Genomic DNA, 20,551 nt, shown 5'->3' with positions numbered 1-20,551 from the left:
ATTTTCCACCATATTATTAATATTGTGTATACCCTCCTATGTTTCTATGCTTGTAATTCTTAACATTTGTAAAATAGCAAAACACTGAAGCTTTCTTTACAGCTTTCTAATTATGTAACATATAGATGCATATTTCTCCACTGTTTTTTGTTTATATGTATTTTTCTCCTTTATTTCATTTTGAATGTGTGTTTTGTACTTTACTGTGTACTCATACATATATAATATACCATGTAAATATTACTTATATCTACTGTACATAGTGAGCATATTTAGCACAAAACTTCCTCTGAAAAATCATAAAGCACCGCAGTATATTTAATTAAAAGTCATATCGAGATGAAAATGTTGGTCTACATATTCTACAAATACAAAAGGTGGATAATTGTCCCACAATGTTATTTCCCCATTAGAAAGCCCAAAATACACATGTGGTGATTGAAATCCATACCATACCAAACCATGTGTATAAAATGAAAATGAAAATGAATGTGTTTTGTAACAGCAGGGGGCAGACTTGACTCGTATTTCATTGAAACAAGGCAGCAAAGTGATCAGTAGTACTCAAGTACTCAAATAAAGAGGAAATTTTAGTCTGTGGCTTATAAGATTTCTACCAATGTTATCTGAATAATGTAGCAATGTTTTTCATTTTAAAGACAGGAATGTGACTCCATCTCTGTTGTGCCAGTCTCCCGACAAAGTGGACGCTCGCTGCAGTAAATACACAACAAGGAGGCAACCCATAAGCAAACTGGTGAGAAATTCTCAGACGATCACCCGGGTGAAGAAGTCAACTGTCCTGGTGAAAAATGACACCTTAAGGAAGTAGAGGTCACTTACCAGGCGTGCACTTCCCTTTAGCGGCCCATTTATCTCCAGACTGTGTGGACGAGTTGAAACAGATCAAACGGAGACCAGTTTGACCCAGTGGAAGAAGATGTAGTCCACCGGCTGTTGACACTGCTGAGAAAATGGCAAAAACATACAACCTGTGGATTACATCACATGATTAAAGGGGTTTTCTGCATCCAAAAACATTCAGGAAGTCACAAACTAAGGCCACATATTAAAACTCATTCATTAAGAAGACTGTAGGGGTTTCCATTGTGACAAAATGACCCTGATTGTGTTAAGAGATCAGGTTTGTTTATCCGAGGCCACTTAAAACTCCTCGTAGCTATGGAAAGTCTTAAAAGGAATCTGTGCACCTGATGCAAATACTGTTATGTACACCATCCCGGGGAGTTGGCACTTCCTCTTGAGCCCTAAATGTTGCTGTTTGCTGAGAGAATTAACACAAGGTATCAAAGTCCACTTTGGTCTGGCAGAACCAGAACAGACATCCATCACACACGTTCATCCGTCCAGTTCACCTTTCACTGCCGTCTTAATGTCTCAAAGCTACAAGTCAAGTCAAGTTTATATTTTATAAAGCCCAAAATCACAAATCACATCGTCTCAATGGTCGTTTTTCAGTTAAACCACAAACTGTTGCAAGCAGTGATGGAGTGTATCTAAATCTGTTCACTCAAGTATTGTACTTAAATACAATTTTAAAGGTACTTTGGAGGAAAACATTGTAGTTTTTACTCCACTGCATTTATTTGATAACATAAGCAACTAGTTATTTTGCAGATTGCAGGATGCACAGTGTTTACCAGACGTCGAACTTTTAATCTGAGGATGCCTGCCATATCATCATCACCATCTTGTTGCTGCTGATTTCATTCTACCCGATGCAAATTTAAGACTTTAGACATTTGTGAGGATTGCTAAAATGTTCAAATGTTTGAAACATGCCCTTTATGACATTTATCAAAGCACCAGAGGACCGTTAAACTGTTTTGAGATATTGTTGACAATTCAGCTCTGAAACCTTCTGACCAGGGAACTTTATATGTCTTTCCCACTTCTCAGAGGTGTGTGAGACCCATTCATCTTCTTCCTCTGAAACACTGGTGGGCTCACCTCTCTGAGCGCCTTGTGTGTGTGTGTGTGTGTGTTAACCATGAAAGCCTGCGCAATAGCAAACAAACATAAAACAGCTGTCTGGTTAAAGGAAGGAGGGAGAGGATCCAAACCAGACTAGAGGTAAACGTTGGCGTGTTGACTCTCTTCCTCACACAGAAGCAGCAGACAGAGACGCTCTGTTGTCATATAGGCCAACTCATTCCAGAGGTCACACCATGACCCCTGTTATGTTTTCTTGGCAGTGCTGAAGGTGTAAAAAAGACATGATGGTGATAACGGTGCAAAAACAGATTGTGGTGCGGGAGAGGTGTTACAATAATTACTCAGAAAATTGATTTAGTCAGTCAAATGAAAATAAATCCAGATTTATTTTGCGTGTTTAGTGTTTGAATATGTGTTAGGGACGAGGAAGTGATTGTCCCCTGACCTCAGATATCACAACAGTTTGACTGCCAAAGTAAATGATCACACATTGTTAATAGAAATGTCAGCGCTCGCCCGTCATGTTTACCTTTCTATATTGACACAGAAATACACTTACAGCTATATAAGAGAGGTAGATATAATGCCTCCTTTGTATCCACAGACACATTTTAGTGTGATATGTCAGATCTTCTGAATACCCACTGAAACTACGTCTTCATTGAGGGGCACAGCTAATGTACAAAGTGGGATTTGCAATAACGATATTTTATTGAAGGGAATCTGACTTGAAAGATCAGAACTCATCGTACTCGTGGGTCATAAATAATTTTCTCCTCCTCACAAGAAAAGGCATGTTTACAGTGCTTGTTCGTATTTAATGTATTCAGAGGATAATGTGATTAAAGATGCTACAAGGAGTGTTTAACTATTTATGAAAAACAGCCTCAATTTAACACTGATGCCTCCGACCTACATAGGCAAATGAGACCATTAATCGAGAAGATGACCTAATACACCAATAATTTTATTTTTGACATTATATTTTGCCTCAAAAATCAGCAAAATATCAAAGTTCCTTGCTGTAGCTTTAAAGTTACCTTAAGTTATCCTTTTCCCTCATTTTCATGAAACTAAATCCCATGGTGTGTCATAGGTAATGCTTTTAAAGCATTAGTCATTCAGTGTATTCATTATATAGTAGTTTGCACTGTTGGTGGCGGACTCTGCCATTTCCATGTTAGATTCAAATTGCTTTGCACGATAGATTTAAGGGCGTAATGCAGAATTACTTTGTTAAATTTACTATTATTATTATACTTTACACATTTTATTAGATATTTACTATATATACTATATATCATTTTACATATATTTACATATCATATTTTAATCATGTTATATATCAATCTGTATATGTTTCCTCATGTAAAGACAATGTACATAAAAGATACCCTTCATATTTATCGCGTTCTATTCCCTTTTGTATCCTGTAGCTTTGTGCTATTATGTTTCCATTTTTATACTTTTTGGTTCTTTAGTATATTATGACACAGAGTGCAGCTTTTGCACACCTTAGGGTCGACAGGTGCGTAGGAGAAGACCGAGGGCTGACAAAATCAGAAAAGACTCCTGACAGTGTGCGGGAGTCTTTTTCCTGAGTATATTATGACACACCATGTGTGTCTTACACAATATGGTTGCAATCATCTTGTGCATTTGTCCACTCTGTTCATATCTCTATCTGAATTAGTGAATAAGTTAATAGTATATATAGTCTTTATTACTGTTTCAACTTCTTTCTACTGTTCCATTTTTGGCTTGTTCGATTTTAACTATCATTCAATGACCCTCTGTTCTTGATTCTCAAAGAGTGAATTTCCCCCTGTGAGGGATCAATAACGTCTTATATTATTTTTTATTATCAATATTAAATGTGATTAATAGATTGTCATGCTACTGATGTCAGCTCAGTTTAGCCTTTATTAAGAAAGACACAGTATGTGCAACAACTTCCTTTTTTGTCTTTTATTGTTTCATTTTCCAGTTTGCTACATTTATAAATCTTGTATGTCATCTCATAACATTCACAGACACAGAAGATGAACATTTATCATCCGTGAAACATCATACAACTTGTAACAAACAATAAGACGTTTGATGATTAAACTATATATAACAAAAAAAAATAATTTTAATGTTGAATGCTTCAGAGCATAAAATCATTTTTTATTCAAATCTGTTACTAAGTAAATCCAATAAAAACCTCTATATACAATATGCAACTTTGTACAAACAGGATAAATGACACACATAATACAGTACAGGATAAACACTGACAATAATACTGGTTGGTAATAGTTGGTGTGACATGTGAGATAATAGTGTGACTAGCTTTTACAACAGTTTCAAAACACTGCGTCTAATATTCATAAAAATCCCAGCTCAAATGTAGATATTGTGACTCAACAGTCCAAAACAGTCTGAAACTTGAGGAAAGTGAGTTCATGAATCGCAGCTTCACTCCATGTGTGGTTGAAATCCACGCAGCGGCTATGGGAGGGTGGATGACAGGAAGCACATGTCCAAACCAGTGAGCTGTCTCTGCGAAAAGTAAATAAACAAAAGGTCAAACTGTGCGGTGGGTGGGAGACTACAAATCACCCTGGGAAAAAAGAAAAAAAGCTGTCAACACCTACCACTGTGTCCAGCTTCAAGCGGGGCCCACCATGTGCTCCAGACGCTCTATTCTCCCAGACACATCAGCTAGTGAGGCCAGTCAAGGAAACTCAAGAAAACAGAAAATTACACATACACAAGACACGCTTTTAAATTATATGCCAGCAGGTTGAAATAAGCAGCTTCCGCCTCAGTGAGACGTGCTGCGGAGAACGTTTATAATAAATCGTCTTCCATCTGAAACAACAGGAAGGATATTCTTGGCTGTGAGCTGCTGGATGGCGGCCTGCGTCTGCTTCTGGAAAACCAGCCTGGCTTCACATTTACACGGATCCTCCACCACCTCCACCTTCACCTTCACCTCTTCGCCGGGAGAGAGCAAATTTCACATCAGCGTAACAGATCATGTAGAGAGTGAAAAAGCACACAAAATACCACCCACTCCACTTTTTACAACTAGGCCGCTGAATCTCAAACAAATAAAACACGCATCTAAAGATAAACACTTTTCAAAATATTTTACATTACTACTTTGCCACAATATTTGACCTAATTCTATAAGATTACCTGCACAAACTGCACATTTCCTTTTTAAGCTTTTACACAAATACTTTTCGCATCAATGTCACGACAAAAAGAAACATTTGCTACAGGAATCCATCCAGGTTGTTCTTACCTTTCGGGGAACACGTTTTCTTGTCCGCATTCAAGATATAACCATTCCGGCACTTGCAGTAATAGGAGGCATTGCTGTTGACACATATGTGTTCGCACTCATGTCCCATGGCGCAGGGGTCCAGACCTAGAACAAGCAGGGATTAAAGGATGGTGCTGTCAAGGTGGCGGCATGGATACATGTTCATGTGCTAGCATAGGTTAGATTGTGTTAGGTAAGGAATGGCTCTGCATGTATGCTGACAAAAAGAACAACAGTAAATTATTTTATATACAGCATTTTCGATTCAATTTGTGATTCAATAAAATGACATTTGCAAGCTTTTTCTCAGGTGTTACTACTTGACCACGTCACTTGTGGTGGAAAACGTGGTCCATTCTTACGCCTTCACCACATCTCAGCCAAGATTTGGCAACTGCGTAGGTTCACTGTGTGTTGGACAACACAGGTTAAAACCAGAACCCTGAGGTGCAACAGTAACAGCACATTAGTTACGTGGATAAATGATTTCATAAGTAATATGAGGACAAGACAAACAGACAGTCACGTGGGAAAAGTACAAGTTCACAGCAGAACCTCATTTGTCCAAATCTTTAATCGACAACTGGCTTCAGGTCAGTAACATTTTCACGCATTTCACCAGCAGCAAAGAGTGCTTTTTGGGATTCATGTCCGTACAATGTGTGGGATTTAGAGGGATCTGTCTGCATAAGAGAGATAGCCTAAATCTTTCACACTGGCCCTTTAGTTTCCAGATTGCTTTGAAAAAGTGAAGTTCTACTGTGTATTTCAATCACTTCAAATCAAAGGGATACATTCAAAGCAATCACCATAATGACGCTTTGTTTGGAAAACAAATTACTAATGATCGCGATACACATTTTTGCTTTTAAAAAAGGAAGCTGAAAGTTTAGGGCTGCATTGCCCCAAGACTTTACACTGTTTTTACTTGGCAGCTGCAAGCAGGTTCTAGTGCCGACATCTGCAGTCCATGTGGGGGTTGAGAGCATCTGTTATTTTTCCTCATGATGTCAGAGTTTATAATTCACTAATAACACAGTAAATGATCCACAATCTGCAACAAAACCCCCTGTAGACTGTAGGTGCCCCTTACTGAGGAACTAGAACCAGGGTTAATGGTGGGAAAAACCTCTCGCAAGTCGCTTTGTCCTACCGCACAGGGTCTCCCTGAACTTGGAGGTGAGCTTCTCGATGACGCCATACGTCTCCACATAAAAGACGTGGTCGTCCAGAGGGATGCTGGCCATCAGCTGCAGGGAGCGCATGTCAGCACGATCCACTCCGACAGCGTAGATCTCAATGCCTGAGGCCCGAGCTGCAGCAGACACTTCCTCCACCTGGTCTTGAGGTCTCCCGTCTGTGACAATGATGGCCACCTTGGAGATGTTCCTGGAGCGAGGCCGGGCTCCAGACGGCTCAGTGAAGGCTTCATTCACTGCGGTCTTGATGGCAAGGCCAGTCATGGTGCCGGCCGCCAAGGGCTCGATGCGGGAGATGGCTTTCTTCATGTCAGGTTTGTTGAAGTGGTCTTTGAGCAGGAACTCGATCTTGACTGTGCTGGCGTAGTTGACCACAGCCACTCTGGTGGCGTCCGTGCCCACGTCCAATGTGTCGACCATGTCAGCCAGGAATATTTTCACCTTTTCAAACTCACCGGGACGCACGCTGCGAGAGCTGTCAATGATGAAGACCAGGTCGAGAGGACGGCTCCTGCACTGAGAGTCTGTCTCTGGTGATCAACCAAACCATGGCAGGGTTAAGTCCATTTAACACTAAAAAAACAGTTCATTATTCAGAGAAACAGTCAAGTTTGCTGGTGAGAGTGATACAGTTAACAATCAAGGACAAAACACAGGGCACTTTGGGGATGCACAATACACGTTACCATAGTAACAAAAGGAAGCTGTTGTGCATCACTGCAGTTGTGAAATGATATAGTATGCCAACATTCATACTGTATTATTTCAGCGTTTCAACTGTACATCAGAGACGTATCACAGGACATATCCTTTTATCTCATTTCCCTGAATGAAAAGGATGCTTGAAGCGCACACATAAAAAGTGACATCACACCTAAACATGGAGACAGTGGGAGCCCTGCCTGTCCAATCTCAGGGTGCTCCTCCTCACATTTCAAACTTTAAAAGCACATTTAGGTTATCTCTTCCTGACATATTAAATTATTGTCCACATCTCCTGTTTCTTTGTAAGTTCAAATGGGATAAAAACAACATGATACACGATGCTAATTCAGGCTCCTCCCTTTGTCTCTTGGCACTAAAATATATCACCATTAAAAATGAAAAGACATTACTTTTAAATAAAATGACATCTGCTTTAAAGGAACAGGTGGATAGTTTGGGACCTTTGCTTATTCGCTTTCTTGCAGGGAGTTAAATGAACAGAAACCCCTTTTCCGTCTGTATAGTAGGTATCGAGCTTTAGCCAGCAGATGCTAGCTTAGCTCATCTTGGCATAAGGACTGAAATCAGAGGAAACCTCTGGGTTGTATCCCAACCCATCAAGTACTGACGCGTTGGGATGACAGCCGACCTGCTGAGCTTCAGAGGTGCTGGTAGGTGGATTTTACCTCTGGACAGAGCCAGACTAATTGTCTCCCCCCGTTCCCAGTCTTTATGCTATGCTAAGCTAGCCGTCTGCTTGCTGTAGCTTTATACTTAATGGACAGATATGAGAGTGGTATCAATTTTGAGAAAGAGAACAACCAAAACCTATTTACTCCTTTAAATAAAATGATATATACGCTTACATATTCATCTGACTTCAACAGATCTGACCTGGAAAGCACTGAGGAGCATTGTTTGGGTTGGAAAGCAAACCTTACTGGTAATATTCTACCTGTCTCCACAGGACTGATGGTGGTGATGAAGCCGCTTTGGGTACTGACCGGTAGCGTCACAGGAGCGGTGGTCTCCACTGGCTCCACAGTGGTCACCACCACTGGCATGATGGTTGTCATTGGTGCCACGGTAGTTGCTGGCAGCGTTGGCAGCACTGTTGGCTCTGGTGGAGGTGGAGGGGTAGGGAGGTGTACCACAGGGGTTGTTGGCACTGTTGGGTCTGGCACTGTTGGGTCTGGCTTTGTTGGGCATGGACCTTTCAGTTTGTAAGGGAATGGGCCTTTGAATCTTTGTTGAGGATGGTGAGCTACTGGTGGGGACAGACCTTTGTACATGTGGTGCATATGCGGTGCCACTGGCCCTTTGAATCTGTGGTGATAGGGCGGCATGGGGACTGAGTGTCTGTGGTAAGTCACTGGAGGAGATAGAGGAATAGGTTGATACACTACCGGTGGAGGGATCCTTGGTGGCTGGTAGTGGTAGTGAAACCCTCCTCTATACGTGTAATCACTTCTGTGAACTACAGGGCCACCAGAAAGGAGAAGTGATAGAGAACATTAGTGGGTTGAAAGTAGGTAAACAGGAAAGTTGTGTAAGTTGACATTGTGGTGACAACAGACAAATTATTAGTTGAAGCATGAGTGTAAGTTCAGCCATCTCTGTTGTTTGCAACAAGCTGGGATTATTCTTGTCAAACACCCAGTGAGAATTTCAGATTTCATGCATGTTGTGTTTGAGGAAAGTCTAAAATCCTGATGTTATATTTGTGGTTCAGTTGCATCATTGAAAGATAAACTACCTCGTCTTAAAAAAATTTATTTTTATTTTTGACTTTCAAAAGTAATAAAACGTGACGTGACGACTGACATTATGAAACTATTTTCATTAATTTTGTGCAAACAAATCGGAACTGGTGGACAACTACATTAAAATAACCATTGATGTTTAATCCATTAGCAATTATCAACAGCAAAGGGTTTTCTGATTGGTTAAATCATCTGTCTATATTACTTGGAAACTCCTGCTCTGTCCTGCTCATTGGTCATGATCACATCAAACATGGGCTGCTGCAGATTTTGTGGTTTTTGTCCATATGTCAGAGTTTTCATTGGCCCGTTTTTGATCAGATAGTTTTATTGAGTACAAAAATGCAGATAAATTGTTTGGATATTAATTCAAATTGTTCTTAGTATTCAATTATTATTTTTAAAGTAACTGAGTAGTTTACATGATGTAATGCATACTTATGAGTGTAATTACAAACGACAGTAATTTGAGTTAATGTAATTAATTACTTCCATCCCTGATATTTATTGTCAGAAAATTACTTTGGATTCTTACGTACATTTAATATCAGATACTTCAGGACTTTTACTCAAGTACTTTTTATATTTTACTTTTACTCAGGTGTGATTTTTGGGTACTTTTTAAAATGATGCTCGTCACATAAGTAAGTAACAAGTAGACACTGTACAGACACTCTCTGGTAGTCTATTTAATAAGCTTATCATATATGTTGTTCTTAAATGTAATAATGATTTGAATAACTAGCTGTCAAAGTAAAAAGTAGAATATATTACTCACTGAGATGAAGTAACACAGAGGTATTAAGTAACTTACATCAAAACTGTACTTAACTGAGTGAATGTAATTAAGTACTTTCCATCAATAGTAGATTTTTTTAATGTTATTTACATTTTTACATTGTTGTATTGCTACTTTTACTCAGCCAAAGTAAAATCTACTTCTCCCATCACTGCTATGATTTACTAGAAGTCAGAAAAGATAACAAGTGACACTTACTTGCAGGGTTCAGGGTCCTGAACGGTGGTCGGCCATTGTGTCTGCTTTGTGCGTAGCTCTGTGCGGCTATGAGCTGAGGGTCCCCCGCACTGAGGTGGTATGTGGCCAGTACATCTGCCAGCAGCAGCGAGGCGCAGTACAGCAGGCTCCAGAGCTCGCACTTCATCGTGTCTGCCTGCACAGGGTCCTCTGGTGGTCTGTCCGGGGTCCTGCTCTCAGTGTCTGAGGGTCCAGCTCTGCTCGGCGGGGCTCCGACCGCCTCCACATATGAGGGGATTCCCAGGCCAACGCGTCAAACCAGCTGCCCAATCCAATCATGGGACACGACCTCCAGGACGCGGTACGTGACGGTATGGAGGACGGTATAGAAAACGACACCATATCCGACTGAGAGTGAGAACAGGATGTTTTTTTCAGTGCCAGGTATTCGGACCGGAAAGGAAAACTATTTGGTGGATAAATGCTCAGTGTCGTAAAATATAGGCCACCCAAAAGTCATTCCTACTTGATTAAAAGTAAAGATACCGTCTCAAAAAACTACTTTGATAAAAATTAAAGTCACCTATACACGACTTGAGTTAAAGTCTAAAAACGAGTCCTAAAACCCGGAAATCAGTTAGAATTGTGCACTTCCGGTTCCCTCGTCTCAAAGTCAATGGTCTTTTTGAATGGGTATTTGGTTAAATGCCTGAAATAACATCTGTGGTTGCCACAGGCTTGAGATATTTACACGTTTTGTTCTACGACATAAAATACATCATTATATTTCCCACGATTTAATTAAAAAGCCTGAAATGTCTGAAAAACTGAAAAAAGTGGCTAAACAAGACTATAGAAGTTGTCGAGGACATTAAATGTCATCACACCAAACACGGAGACTCGTCTACTCACTAGTACGTCTTATTTACAGGTAAACTTATAAATTACTAACTTTACAATTTATAGAAAACATGTACAGTAATTGTTTAGTAAGACGCTTAATGGTGATGACCTTAGCTTTTTACTTCTAGCCATTTAATTTACGCTTTTAAAATCACAAAAGCTTATTTTATAACTGTAAAACAGCAATAATCCTAAATCCAATTGAAAAATCTGTTTAGGTTGAGAAAAAAGCCTATTCAAAGAGCAAAATGCAGAAAACTACATAAACTTGAATTATTAAAGTTAAATCGTAGTAAACTATATATTGCTGGATCTGAAATCTCATTGTCTACATGACGCATCAATCATCTGGAGGTTGGTTTAACTGGTTCAGGAGAAAGAAGAGTGGGCCACTTAACTACACAATCCCTCATTGGCTGTTGTAGACTCTAGGGCGGGCGTTATTGTCATTTTCAGCTTATATTTTTATTAGTTTAACTCTCCATATTTATTGCCGTCTTGGTGTGCGTTGGTCTCTAAAGCCATTTTTGATTCCTTTACTTTCTTTTAGTCACTTGTACAGCACTTTGAATTCACTGCATCAGTGCTTGTTTTAATTTACCTCAGCGTATCTGACACGTATGAAAGCAGAGGATGGCCCTGTTTGCAAGTGCATTTTTAAGCAGTAATCAAGATCACTAATTATTTGTTTTATTATTTTTATTCGCAAACACAGCCGTTCTCGGCTTCCGCAGAATATGAACAAAAGAGTCAAGATGAAATAAATGTTCTGAAACTTTTATTGAAGTCAAATGTTTTTCCACTAGGATAAAATCATATTACCATTAAAGTAACAAGGGGGAGGGGGGGGGTTGTCGATAAGCATGCAATTACTAATGATCACAAGACTAGCTGTTTGCTCCAGATGTCAGGTGAGAAAGAAGCAGAGAAAATGATCCATCATCAGTGCCCTCTGCTGTCTGGAAAACTATTCACTAGCTTTGCCAACAAATAAGAGCAGCGGCAAGTGATGGAAATGTCAGGGGTGGTGGTGAACTGAACCACAGCAAAGCTAAATAAATAACAGACAAAAAGTGCTACAGACTCCATCAAGACTGAGCTGGAATAGTCTAGATCTTAATAATCAGGAGGGGAAAAGTAACACAATTCAACAATAAGAGCTATAATAATAAGTGGATTGTCATAATAGCTTTTTTTACACTTCATATATCAATCTATAGATAGGATGGTGCTGGATTGATGATAGCATTTCAAGCAATTTAATTTTCACATGTATCCCTTTTACTAAGACATAAAAAAGGCCAGAGAGGGGGGCTGGTAGCTTCTGTTGCAATTCAAACATCACATTCATTCATTCAGATTTCAGTCTTTCCCACCTTTCTCCTCTCACACCTCCAGGATGCTCTACAGAAACACAGAGGGAAGGGTTGAACAAAACATTTTCAGTGGCCTTACATATACACAGTAGGTCAGAGAGGGCGAGTGGGAGGGAGGATAAGGGCATAGTGGTGTTCAGAAAGGGTTAGTGAGGGAAGGTAGGAATGCATATGGTGGTGTGTGTGCATGTGCATGTGTTTTGGCAACAGGGCTGGTGTTTAAGCGGGCATGTAAGGGGGAGGTGGCTCCTTCTCTGGCATCTTCATCGCCATCTCGTAAGTGGGCAGGATGTACTGAAGAAGAAAGGAAAAAACAAGCGTCAACGTACAGAAAAACACATTTCATATAAAACAGTGATGTTTCTGAATAGATGCAGATCATAAGAGAGAGTGCTGCAACTAACCGCTGTTACCAACGCCAAGGAGGTTTATGTTTACACCCGTGTCCAGTTGTTTGTTTGTAGAAAGATTAAACAAAAACTACTGAACGGATTGCCACAAAACTTAGATGGAGGATGTGTTTTGGACCAGAACAGACCCCATTAACTTTTGGTGCAGATCCGGATAAAGGCACGAATCCAGGCATTTTTTTCTATACTTTAAAATTGTGAGCCGTTTTACAAAATCCGAATAATGCATGGCTCTTGATGAAAAAAAAAAAAAAAAAGATATGCACTCTACTGAGTTTTCATTATCGATTAACCTGATGATTCATTTCTGGGTTCACTAGTCTGCAGAATGTTAGAAAATAATTTCACAGGCAATTTTTAAACATGTCAACTTGGTCTTTGGGGAACTGTGCGACATTTTCCACAATTTTATACACCAAACAATTCATCAATTTATTGAGAAAATAATTTGCAGATTAATCTATAATGGAAATAATCATCAGTTTTACCATGAGATCACTCGTTTGGTGTAAACATTTGTAAAGCATGTGCTCCTGGATCAGGAAAACAACTTTCTGATGTATGAATTTTTTGGTGAATGTCTGTTAAAGCTGGAGATAATGAGTCTTAAATGAATGTTTTCTTCCCCACAAGGTAAAATCCTATGAACAGAAACCTTCTCACTTCTTTTTTTTGACTGCCCTCATGTGGATGAGATGCCACCTTCTGGTTCAACTTCAGCATTACATATTAGTGCCCAGTGTGTTTTTCTGAATGAAGACATAGTGTATATCTCAGGCAGCTTGCATACCTGAGGAGGGGTCTCAAAGGCAGGGTAGACGGCGATCTCTGGCATGTTCCTGTTGTTGATGTACTTGTAGCAGTTCCACACACAGTTGATCAAATAGGCCTGAAAGAAAAGGTGAGATTGTGTTTGGAATGGAGTCACCTCTTTACTAAACCCACAGACAGGAAACTGAAAAAATCCCTATCATACCATATTAGATTTATTTTTAGATATATATTTTTTTTTTTAAAGCAACCAGATTTAACTGTGAATAACCAATAATTTCACCTTGAGGATGATGAGGAAGGCAAAGAAGACGAGCACAAAGAGCAGCAGGCAGCTGGAGTCCATAGAGAGGAGGTTGTCCTTGTATGGGAAGTCGGGCTGAGGACGTAAAGAGCAGAAAATTAAATTAAACCTTTTTGAAAACGTATTCAACTTACGTTGAAAAGTAATCTAAAAATAATTTCATGCAGCTGAATTGATTTTTCACCATTTTTCAGTTCAGTTTCTATGAACGTGGAATCATATTCTATATGTCAACAGTGTCCTCTTGTGGGGCAATACATTGTTAATGTTTGCGAATATAAGATTGACTTTAAAATCAGAATAGCTGTGTGGTTGTTTTGGTTGTATTTGGTAAAAATGAAAACGGTGAGTGTGTTGTCGGTCAGACTGTGGACTATTGGTGGGTCTGTTGGCACTGACCAGCTGGTCCAGGTAGTCCTTGATCCTTGGCAGGTAGGTGAGAGAGCTGATGGCCACCAGGCAGCTCAGAGCAAAGTCAAACAGCTGGTAGCAGAAGAATGGGATGAGCCAGCCGTCACGATGCTGAGGAACACAGGTCAAATCATGTTAAGAACAATCATCAAGAGGAGAGATCTTCTATCTGAGACCATTGTGTCAAAGGAACATGTTGCCTCTTTTCAACCTCTTCTCCACACACGTTTCTGTTGATCTCTACAAACTCAACAGATGAGGATGCATTCACAGCCTGAGCAGCAAACAGAAACAAAACACTGTTTTTTTGGTTTTATAGGGGTAGTTTTAAATTCTAACCTTGGTTTTCTTGGTTTAAATGTCTAACTAGAATTTTCCTGGATTTGCTTCATGAGGGTTGGGAAGGGGGGGACCTACTGGCTTGTTTGTATTTCTTCTAATCAATCACAATCTTGAGCTTGTTTTGCATGTGGGAAGACGACTGCTAGCATTAAAATTCCTAAATTCACACAAAATGAAAGTCAACAACAAGTAATTTGTTTAGGTTTGAGCAGTTTGCAACCAGGTTGGAGTTGGGGTAATGTGCCATTTTCAGCATGTAGGTGGTTAGGTTGGAGGTTGTTGGTGCCATTAAGTAGAAAACTGAAGCACGCATATAGCAGAGGGGTGAGGAGAATGCTGACTGAAAAAGTCGGGCGATGGCAGGCTTATACCAGCAGTGAACACAGGGCGAGTCAGACTACACAGGCTGCGGCTGCATCATCAGATGTGGTTTGGGGTAAATGACAAGAGCCTGCCTACAGAGACAGGGAGTGCTGACATTGTAATTGCAAACACAAACATGTCTGACTGTAACAAGTACACAGAGAAGGTTGAAAATCAGCAAAATGGTCCTTTGACCGAGTCACTTAACGAGAATCTCTGAAGCACGGTATACTCTGACCCTGACAAAAATATCCACTTCGATCTCCAGTCCTACATTCTGTTGCTAAGTACTACATATCTTTGGTGTATGATGAGGATGTAGGGTAGTCCTCCGGGAAACTACAGCGCTAACAGGGCTGCCACACTGTATTGAACGTAGGGTATCTACTACAGTTTTGGGAGAGTGTGCTTGCACAGCTACAGCATAACTTTTGCACCAACTGTGTGTCATACTTTCACTGTGCAATCATCCTAACTAGCAGCTCAATGCAGGGCCACGTCAGGAGGCTATCAAACCTGTCAGTCCTGATGCAATCAGAAAGGCCTGTGAGATAAAAAATGACAGGCAGTGAGAACATAGCATCGAGAGCTACACTCCCACCGTCTTGGTATTTTCTGTTGCGTCTTCTTTACCTCTCAACTGTGGAGAAATTGTGACACAACTTGAAAGCATTTACAGGATTACATATTTGCATAAGAAGCTGGCACAGCGTGTCAAATAAATTTATGCTGTCAAAAGAGAATTTTAAAACAGGTGACGTCTCCTCTGTGCACACTTACGGTAATGGCTCCATACACCATCATGGCACTGATAGTGAGCATCAGCAGAGAGATGGCAAATCCAACACAGGCGTTCTCTGTATTAAGAAAAAGTGAGAATAAATAAATTAAACAAATGCAGGGACAGATTTATTAACATTCTAGTCCAGCTTTAGTCCTGATGTATATACCAGTGAGTGTATATTTGACTGCTCTCTTTGAAGCAGCAGTGATTTGCATACAGTATAAGTGAACTGTCTCCGGGGCTTCTCTCTTCCCAGCTCACTCAATTTAAAAGGCCAGCTCTGGGGAGCATTAAGCCTCTCCCTCTCAGCTGAGTAGCATTGGTAACGATACAGTGAAACTCGGTCTGGGGTAATTAAAAGGTCTGCATTTCATATCCTCTTTTCCCTCCATCACTCAGACTCTCGCTTCCTCAAACTGTTCAGCCTGTTGCACTGGGGAGAAGATGCTTGTGTGAGAGCTACCGCAGCAATGCGGTCCAGAGATGGTGTTTTTGTTATTCAGTAGCCATTGCTCTTGTACAACAACGAAAATACGAAAAGGGTCCTGTATGTTTGTCTTTTTAATGTGTGTGAAACTTATCCTTATGGATCTTTGTCAGATCTAAATGCGTCACTTTCTTTTGATTTATGTCAGTTTTTTGTTTTACCCGTATTTAATTAAAGGTGTATGATTGGGCAGGGCCAGATGTGTCAAAGTATTTGCTATTTTATATAACGTGTCCAAAATAAGTGAGCTTGAAGTCTTCATACGATCTCCTCTGCATTTCTTCACATTTAATCCCCTAATCATTTTCCCTTATAAGTGATGTTTACTGTACTAAATGCCAGCAAATTGTGGACTTTATTACGATTAGTTTTCTTAAGCAAAATGTGACCCTTCAAATTGCAGCTCAAAACTCAAAGATATTTTCTTTACTATCACAAAAGATAAAGAAAAGCAGAACATTGGAGATCTGAAGAAGCTGCAACCAGAGATTATTTAGCATTTTGAACTGTGTTGCACTGAAACAACACAACAACACACTTATAATTACAACACGCATATAAAAATATTAGGTTACGTTCTCACATGTTCTTTTCAACAGTTAAAATAATTTTTAACCGTGGCCTGAATAAAATGTGGAATAAAATGGGTGCCGCCTGATGAGCTGCACTAATATGCCAACATGGCCTCTGCGGGCTGTGGACAACCTCCACTGCCCCTGCTGTGTGCTGGCATGAGCCTGCTGTGGGAAGGTCAACCCACCATGGTTGTTTCCCCTCATCTCCCGCTGAGTCACTGTTTCGGAAAAATGAAGAGGCCTTCACCAAGCCAACCAACAAAACGACCGCCAGAGAGAAATAAAAGGCTCTCTGATGGTCCTGGCAGCCCTGCCCTGGCACACATACACACAAACAGCCTGGACCAACATGAATCCTTGAGGATAAACAAAGCAACGACACCAGTGACACTACACCAATGACAACATTTTCTCTCAACACAGCAGTGCTCTGTTGTCCTCATGAGCTGTTTTGCTTTGCAGTCTGTGGGGAGTTGTGCTCCCTGTGGAAGATGAATCACATGTTCAACCTCAGCATACAGCAACACATGGGCTCAGGAAAAAGCAGCTTTACACTAAATCCAATGCAGCGAATATTCAGTGATGCTTCACAGGGGACTCAAAGGGCCCACCATAACAGATGGTGTTTGATGTGTGAACGCTTGTTTTTATAATGACTTTGTTAGCCCTTACAGCAGTTCTTATGGAGATTTGACCGCTTACCAGACATCCTGTCTGAGGCAAAGTAATGGTCGATGACCTCATACTGCAAGTCAATAGTGGGGACGTTCTCTGGGTGGGTCACAGCCACAGTCAGCAGGATGCCCATCAACAGGTTGACGACCTGAGGAGAGGAGGGAGACGAAGAAAGAAGGTTTTCAAAATAGATCCTAGCAGTACTTTCTCATGTCTTACCACGTTACTTTTGTATCCTTTACATGAGTAATATTTTCCGAATGTGTTTTAGATTGAATTCCTCCCTCAAAGGTAGCCTTTGGTTTCAGTTCATATCAATTTTGTTGGGAAAAATCAAACAGCTGGGTCATCCACGAGACATCGTGAGCACAGTGAACAATTCTTCACCCATTTTTGTCAAGGTTACTTCATTGTCATGTGGCGATGCCGTCGTGAGGAGGATCCTTTCAAGCAAGAACAGTTGGCCTCTGAGAGATTACATTCACAAGATACAGTGTCGCTGAACTATAAATTTCACAAGACAAACAAGCAATTGTAAAAAAAAAGAAATTTCACATACTGACATGAACTGAAACTGATGGTTATCTGGAAGATCGGAAAATCTGACTTATTACGTGCTATAAAAATGGTTGGTAATGTTGGCAAAAAGTATGAATTTTAAGTTGATGATGAGTGAGACTGCTTTTTCATTGAGAAAAACTAAAACAAACTGGACCAAAAGTGCACTAAATGAAACAAAAAAATCGATGTCAGGTTTAACACAAACAACAACATCTTATCTAATATTCATCCAACTTACAAGAGCACAAAACTGAAACTCCGGCAAAGCATGTCTGTCGATGTAGGACAGCCTTAAGTGCAGAAATGTCTTGTGTTGTGGGCAGTCCACTTGTGTTAAACTATTTATGTGTTCTGACAACTTTGAGGACGGGGGAGCTGGAAAAGCACAAGATAACATTTTCTGGAGAAATTCAATCCTGATGGTTTCAGTGAAAAGAACATAATAATAAGAGTTTAACTGGTAGTTAAATGGGTTTCAGCATGTTTCACCTGTACAACCCTAAACCAGTATGGGCAGACTAGACCTAGGAGGAAGCAGCCTCATCTGCCTGACCATCATGAACCATAATTAAAACACTAAAATAAGCTCTCTAGGTCTCAATTTCAAAAACTTTCTTGCACAACATGAAGTCTTTGTGACAGGTGCGTGGGATCAAAAACTCTTGACTGGGAAGCAAACAAAGTGTCCTGCAGTATCCCACTGCTCATCACTGGTATTCACTTCATTTACAATGTTTCAGTCCTCAAAGCATTGTTAAAGATCGACACGTTGTAAATACAATGAGTACAGAGTGACACACACATGTGGTGTAATCTTTGTTTGCTCTGCAGCACTGTTTTCTTTGCAGCTGTCTTAACACCAACCCAACAGGTCTAAAAAGGAAGTGATGCATGAAACTTATTAACCGCTATAAATCATATCAGTGGAATTATGGCTGATAAATGGAGGCAATAATATGAAGCCAAATTGCTTTCATGAACATGTGCAGCTTGCAAGATACACAGAGAAGAAGAAGAAGTGCAGCGGTTGAGGTTAGGAACTTATTTCTAAAATTAAGGGGGGAAAAAAATGTATTGTCATCAAAACAAATCCATATCATGCGTCCATACTTCAAGTTTTAAAAAGTGTATTTGCTTTGGCTTTAACCATAAAAACCAACACAATGACAATAATAAATATTCAAAAGGTAAGATGAAAATGTTCAGTGATTTCCCCACGGGGCACTCCAGGGACTCCACTGGCTGCATTTACAATGGAGCTTTTTATCATTATTATTATTTTAATAGGCTAAATGTTGATTTTGAGTTATTCACTTTAATGGCTGGCAGCATCCACCAGATTTGGTTTGAGGGTCCAATATAAACATAGTTTTGCTGACGGGATGCAATGTTTTGAACATAAAACACGTGAGCCATGTTCCTTTTATTAAAAATATTGCATCCAGTCAGCAAAACTAAAAGGATTTTGTAATGAAACCAAAACCGGGAACTGATGCTGACTTCAACTGAAAGTAGACTAACTGCCCGAACGAAATGCAGAGGGCAACGATAGCTACCGTTAGCAAACCATTAGCTACTTCACCGCTCCTGTGGAAAACAGTTCCTTTATTTAAACTATAACGACAATCTAAGTGACCGTTTACTAAAAAATAAATCAAATTAAGCTAGAAGTAGGTTCCCTTTATCAAATGTTACTAACTGTGGATGCCTATATAGTCAAGCTTGTTATAATTTGACAACCGCTACGCCGAGGAATGTCGCCTAGCTTGCGCTAATGGGCTAACTTTTACCTAACGCCGAGTCAAAATGTCACACATGTTTAAGCTTTGGATAACACACAGGTGCTGGTAACTCACAGTCACATGTTGCCTGTGGTCGTTTTTGGAGTTTTTCTAACCGCATTTTCAAGGTTGGGCGAGTTGTACCGACCAAAGTATTTGGCTAGTCAAAACCTGACATGAAAGCAGGCTAACGCTAGCGCTCTCAGCATGAAAAGCTAACGGTTATTTTAAAATAGCCAAAACACCTAGCTAACACGGGGATAGCTCACAATAATCAGAAACACTCAATTCACAGGAACTGCTAACACATGCCTAGTTGACATCCTTTATATAACTTTGTACTTAATCGACCTACACACATCAGAAAGCGATGCTAGCTAACATTAGCCTGCTAGCAGCAATCAACCATTTTACGTACCATGTACCATGTTCCCAGGATGATGGTCCCCGTCCGGACATGGCAACATCCACAACACCTGGTGGTGTACAATCTGTCTCGACTGGGTTTAAAGTGATGCATGTCCTCTACAAGCGTAGGAAGAAACATCGGGAGAGCTGGTTGTGGAGGAGAAAGATCTTCTCGGCATCAACAGACAGCGATCGGACACGGAGGAACGCCCACCACTTCCCTGACTACCTGCGTGACACCGCGGATAAAAACAAACGCTCTGACGGGCCGGAAGAGGCGGGGCCCGGAGGCTTCACTTTGACTGACAGGGAGTTGAACCAATAGCCGTGAAGAAATTATAATTACGACCAATAGGCTTCGACTCCGGTTGAAGCAAGCTAGATGAAACTTCTTCAGTAAATAAACGAGTTTAGCTTTTAAAACAAAGTCTGAGGCAGTGATGGGATGTAAACTTAGTGTATTTACTCAAGTACAATTTTGAGGT

At 40.3% G+C, this 20,551-nt stretch overlaps 2 protein-coding genes across 3 annotated transcripts; both read right to left on the bottom strand.

The window, feature by feature from the left end:
- Nucleotides 1-4,085: 4,085 nt before the first annotated feature.
- On the bottom strand, nucleotides 4,086-10,514 carry matn3a (matrilin 3a). 2 transcript variants are annotated; one of them, XM_084377341.1, is made up of 6 exons: nucleotides 9,937-10,514; nucleotides 8,132-8,653; nucleotides 5,252-5,377; nucleotides 4,834-4,938; nucleotides 4,596-4,665; nucleotides 4,086-4,500 (listed from the first exon to the last, which is right to left on the bottom strand). In XM_084377341.1, exons 1-5 carry the CDS (start codon nucleotides 10,100-10,102, stop codon nucleotides 4,610-4,612), a joined length of 975 nt encoding a protein of 324 aa, XP_084233467.1. In that variant the 5' UTR covers nucleotides 10,103-10,514; the 3' UTR covers nucleotides 4,086-4,500; nucleotides 4,596-4,609. The 2 variants fall into 2 exon arrangements, with proteins under 2 accessions (XP_084233467.1, XP_084233466.1); XM_084377340.1 differs by lacking the exon at nucleotides 8,132-8,653 and adding an exon at nucleotides 6,426-7,001.
- A 1,065-nt stretch (nucleotides 10,515-11,579) lies between these two features.
- On the bottom strand, nucleotides 11,580-20,318 carry laptm4a (lysosomal protein transmembrane 4 alpha). The gene is made up of 7 exons (XM_084378299.1): nucleotides 20,077-20,318; nucleotides 17,344-17,464; nucleotides 15,576-15,652; nucleotides 14,079-14,201; nucleotides 13,659-13,754; nucleotides 13,395-13,493; nucleotides 11,580-12,488 (listed from the first exon to the last, which is right to left on the bottom strand). The coding sequence occupies exons 1-7, from the start codon at nucleotides 20,203-20,205 to the stop codon at nucleotides 12,414-12,416; spliced, it is 720 nt and encodes a 239-aa protein (XP_084234425.1). The 5' UTR covers nucleotides 20,206-20,318; the 3' UTR covers nucleotides 11,580-12,413.
- Between the last annotated feature and the right edge of the window lie 233 nt (nucleotides 20,319-20,551).

Source organism: Pagrus pagrus (genome assembly GCF_965226575.1).
Source record: "Pagrus pagrus genome assembly, chromosome: 16".
NCBI classification, from domain to species: domain Eukaryota; kingdom Metazoa; phylum Chordata; class Actinopteri; order Spariformes; family Sparidae; genus Pagrus; species Pagrus pagrus.
Note: the sequence above shows the minus strand (reverse complement) of the source record. Positions and strands in the feature narration are given on the sequence as shown.

Bases quoted from the DNA above. Each gene is read 5' to 3' on its own strand.
- matn3a (XM_084377340.1), bottom strand. From the start codon at position 10,102: ATGAAGTGCGAGCTCTGGAGCCTGCTGTACTGCGCCTCGCTGCTGCTG. The intron at 5,378-6,425 runs GTAGGACAAAGC...TGCTTGTTCTAG, and splicing joins GTTCAGGGAGACCCTGTGCG to GTCTGGACCCCTGCGCCATG. The intron at 4,939-5,251 runs GTAAGAACAACC...CTCCCGGCGAAG, and splicing joins GAAAACGTGTTCCCCGAAAG to AGGTGAAGGTGAAGGTGGAG.
- laptm4a (XM_084378299.1), bottom strand. From the start codon at position 20,205: ATGTTTCTTCCTACGCTTGTAGAGGACATGCATCACTTTAAACCCAGT. The intron at 17,465-20,076 runs GTACGTAAAATG...TCCTCTCCTCAG, and splicing joins TCCTGGGAACATGGTACATG to GTCGTCAACCTGTTGATGGG. The intron at 12,489-13,394 runs GTATGCAAGCTG...TTTCTTCTTCAG, and splicing joins CCTTTGAGACCCCTCCTCAG to TACATCCTGCCCACTTACGA.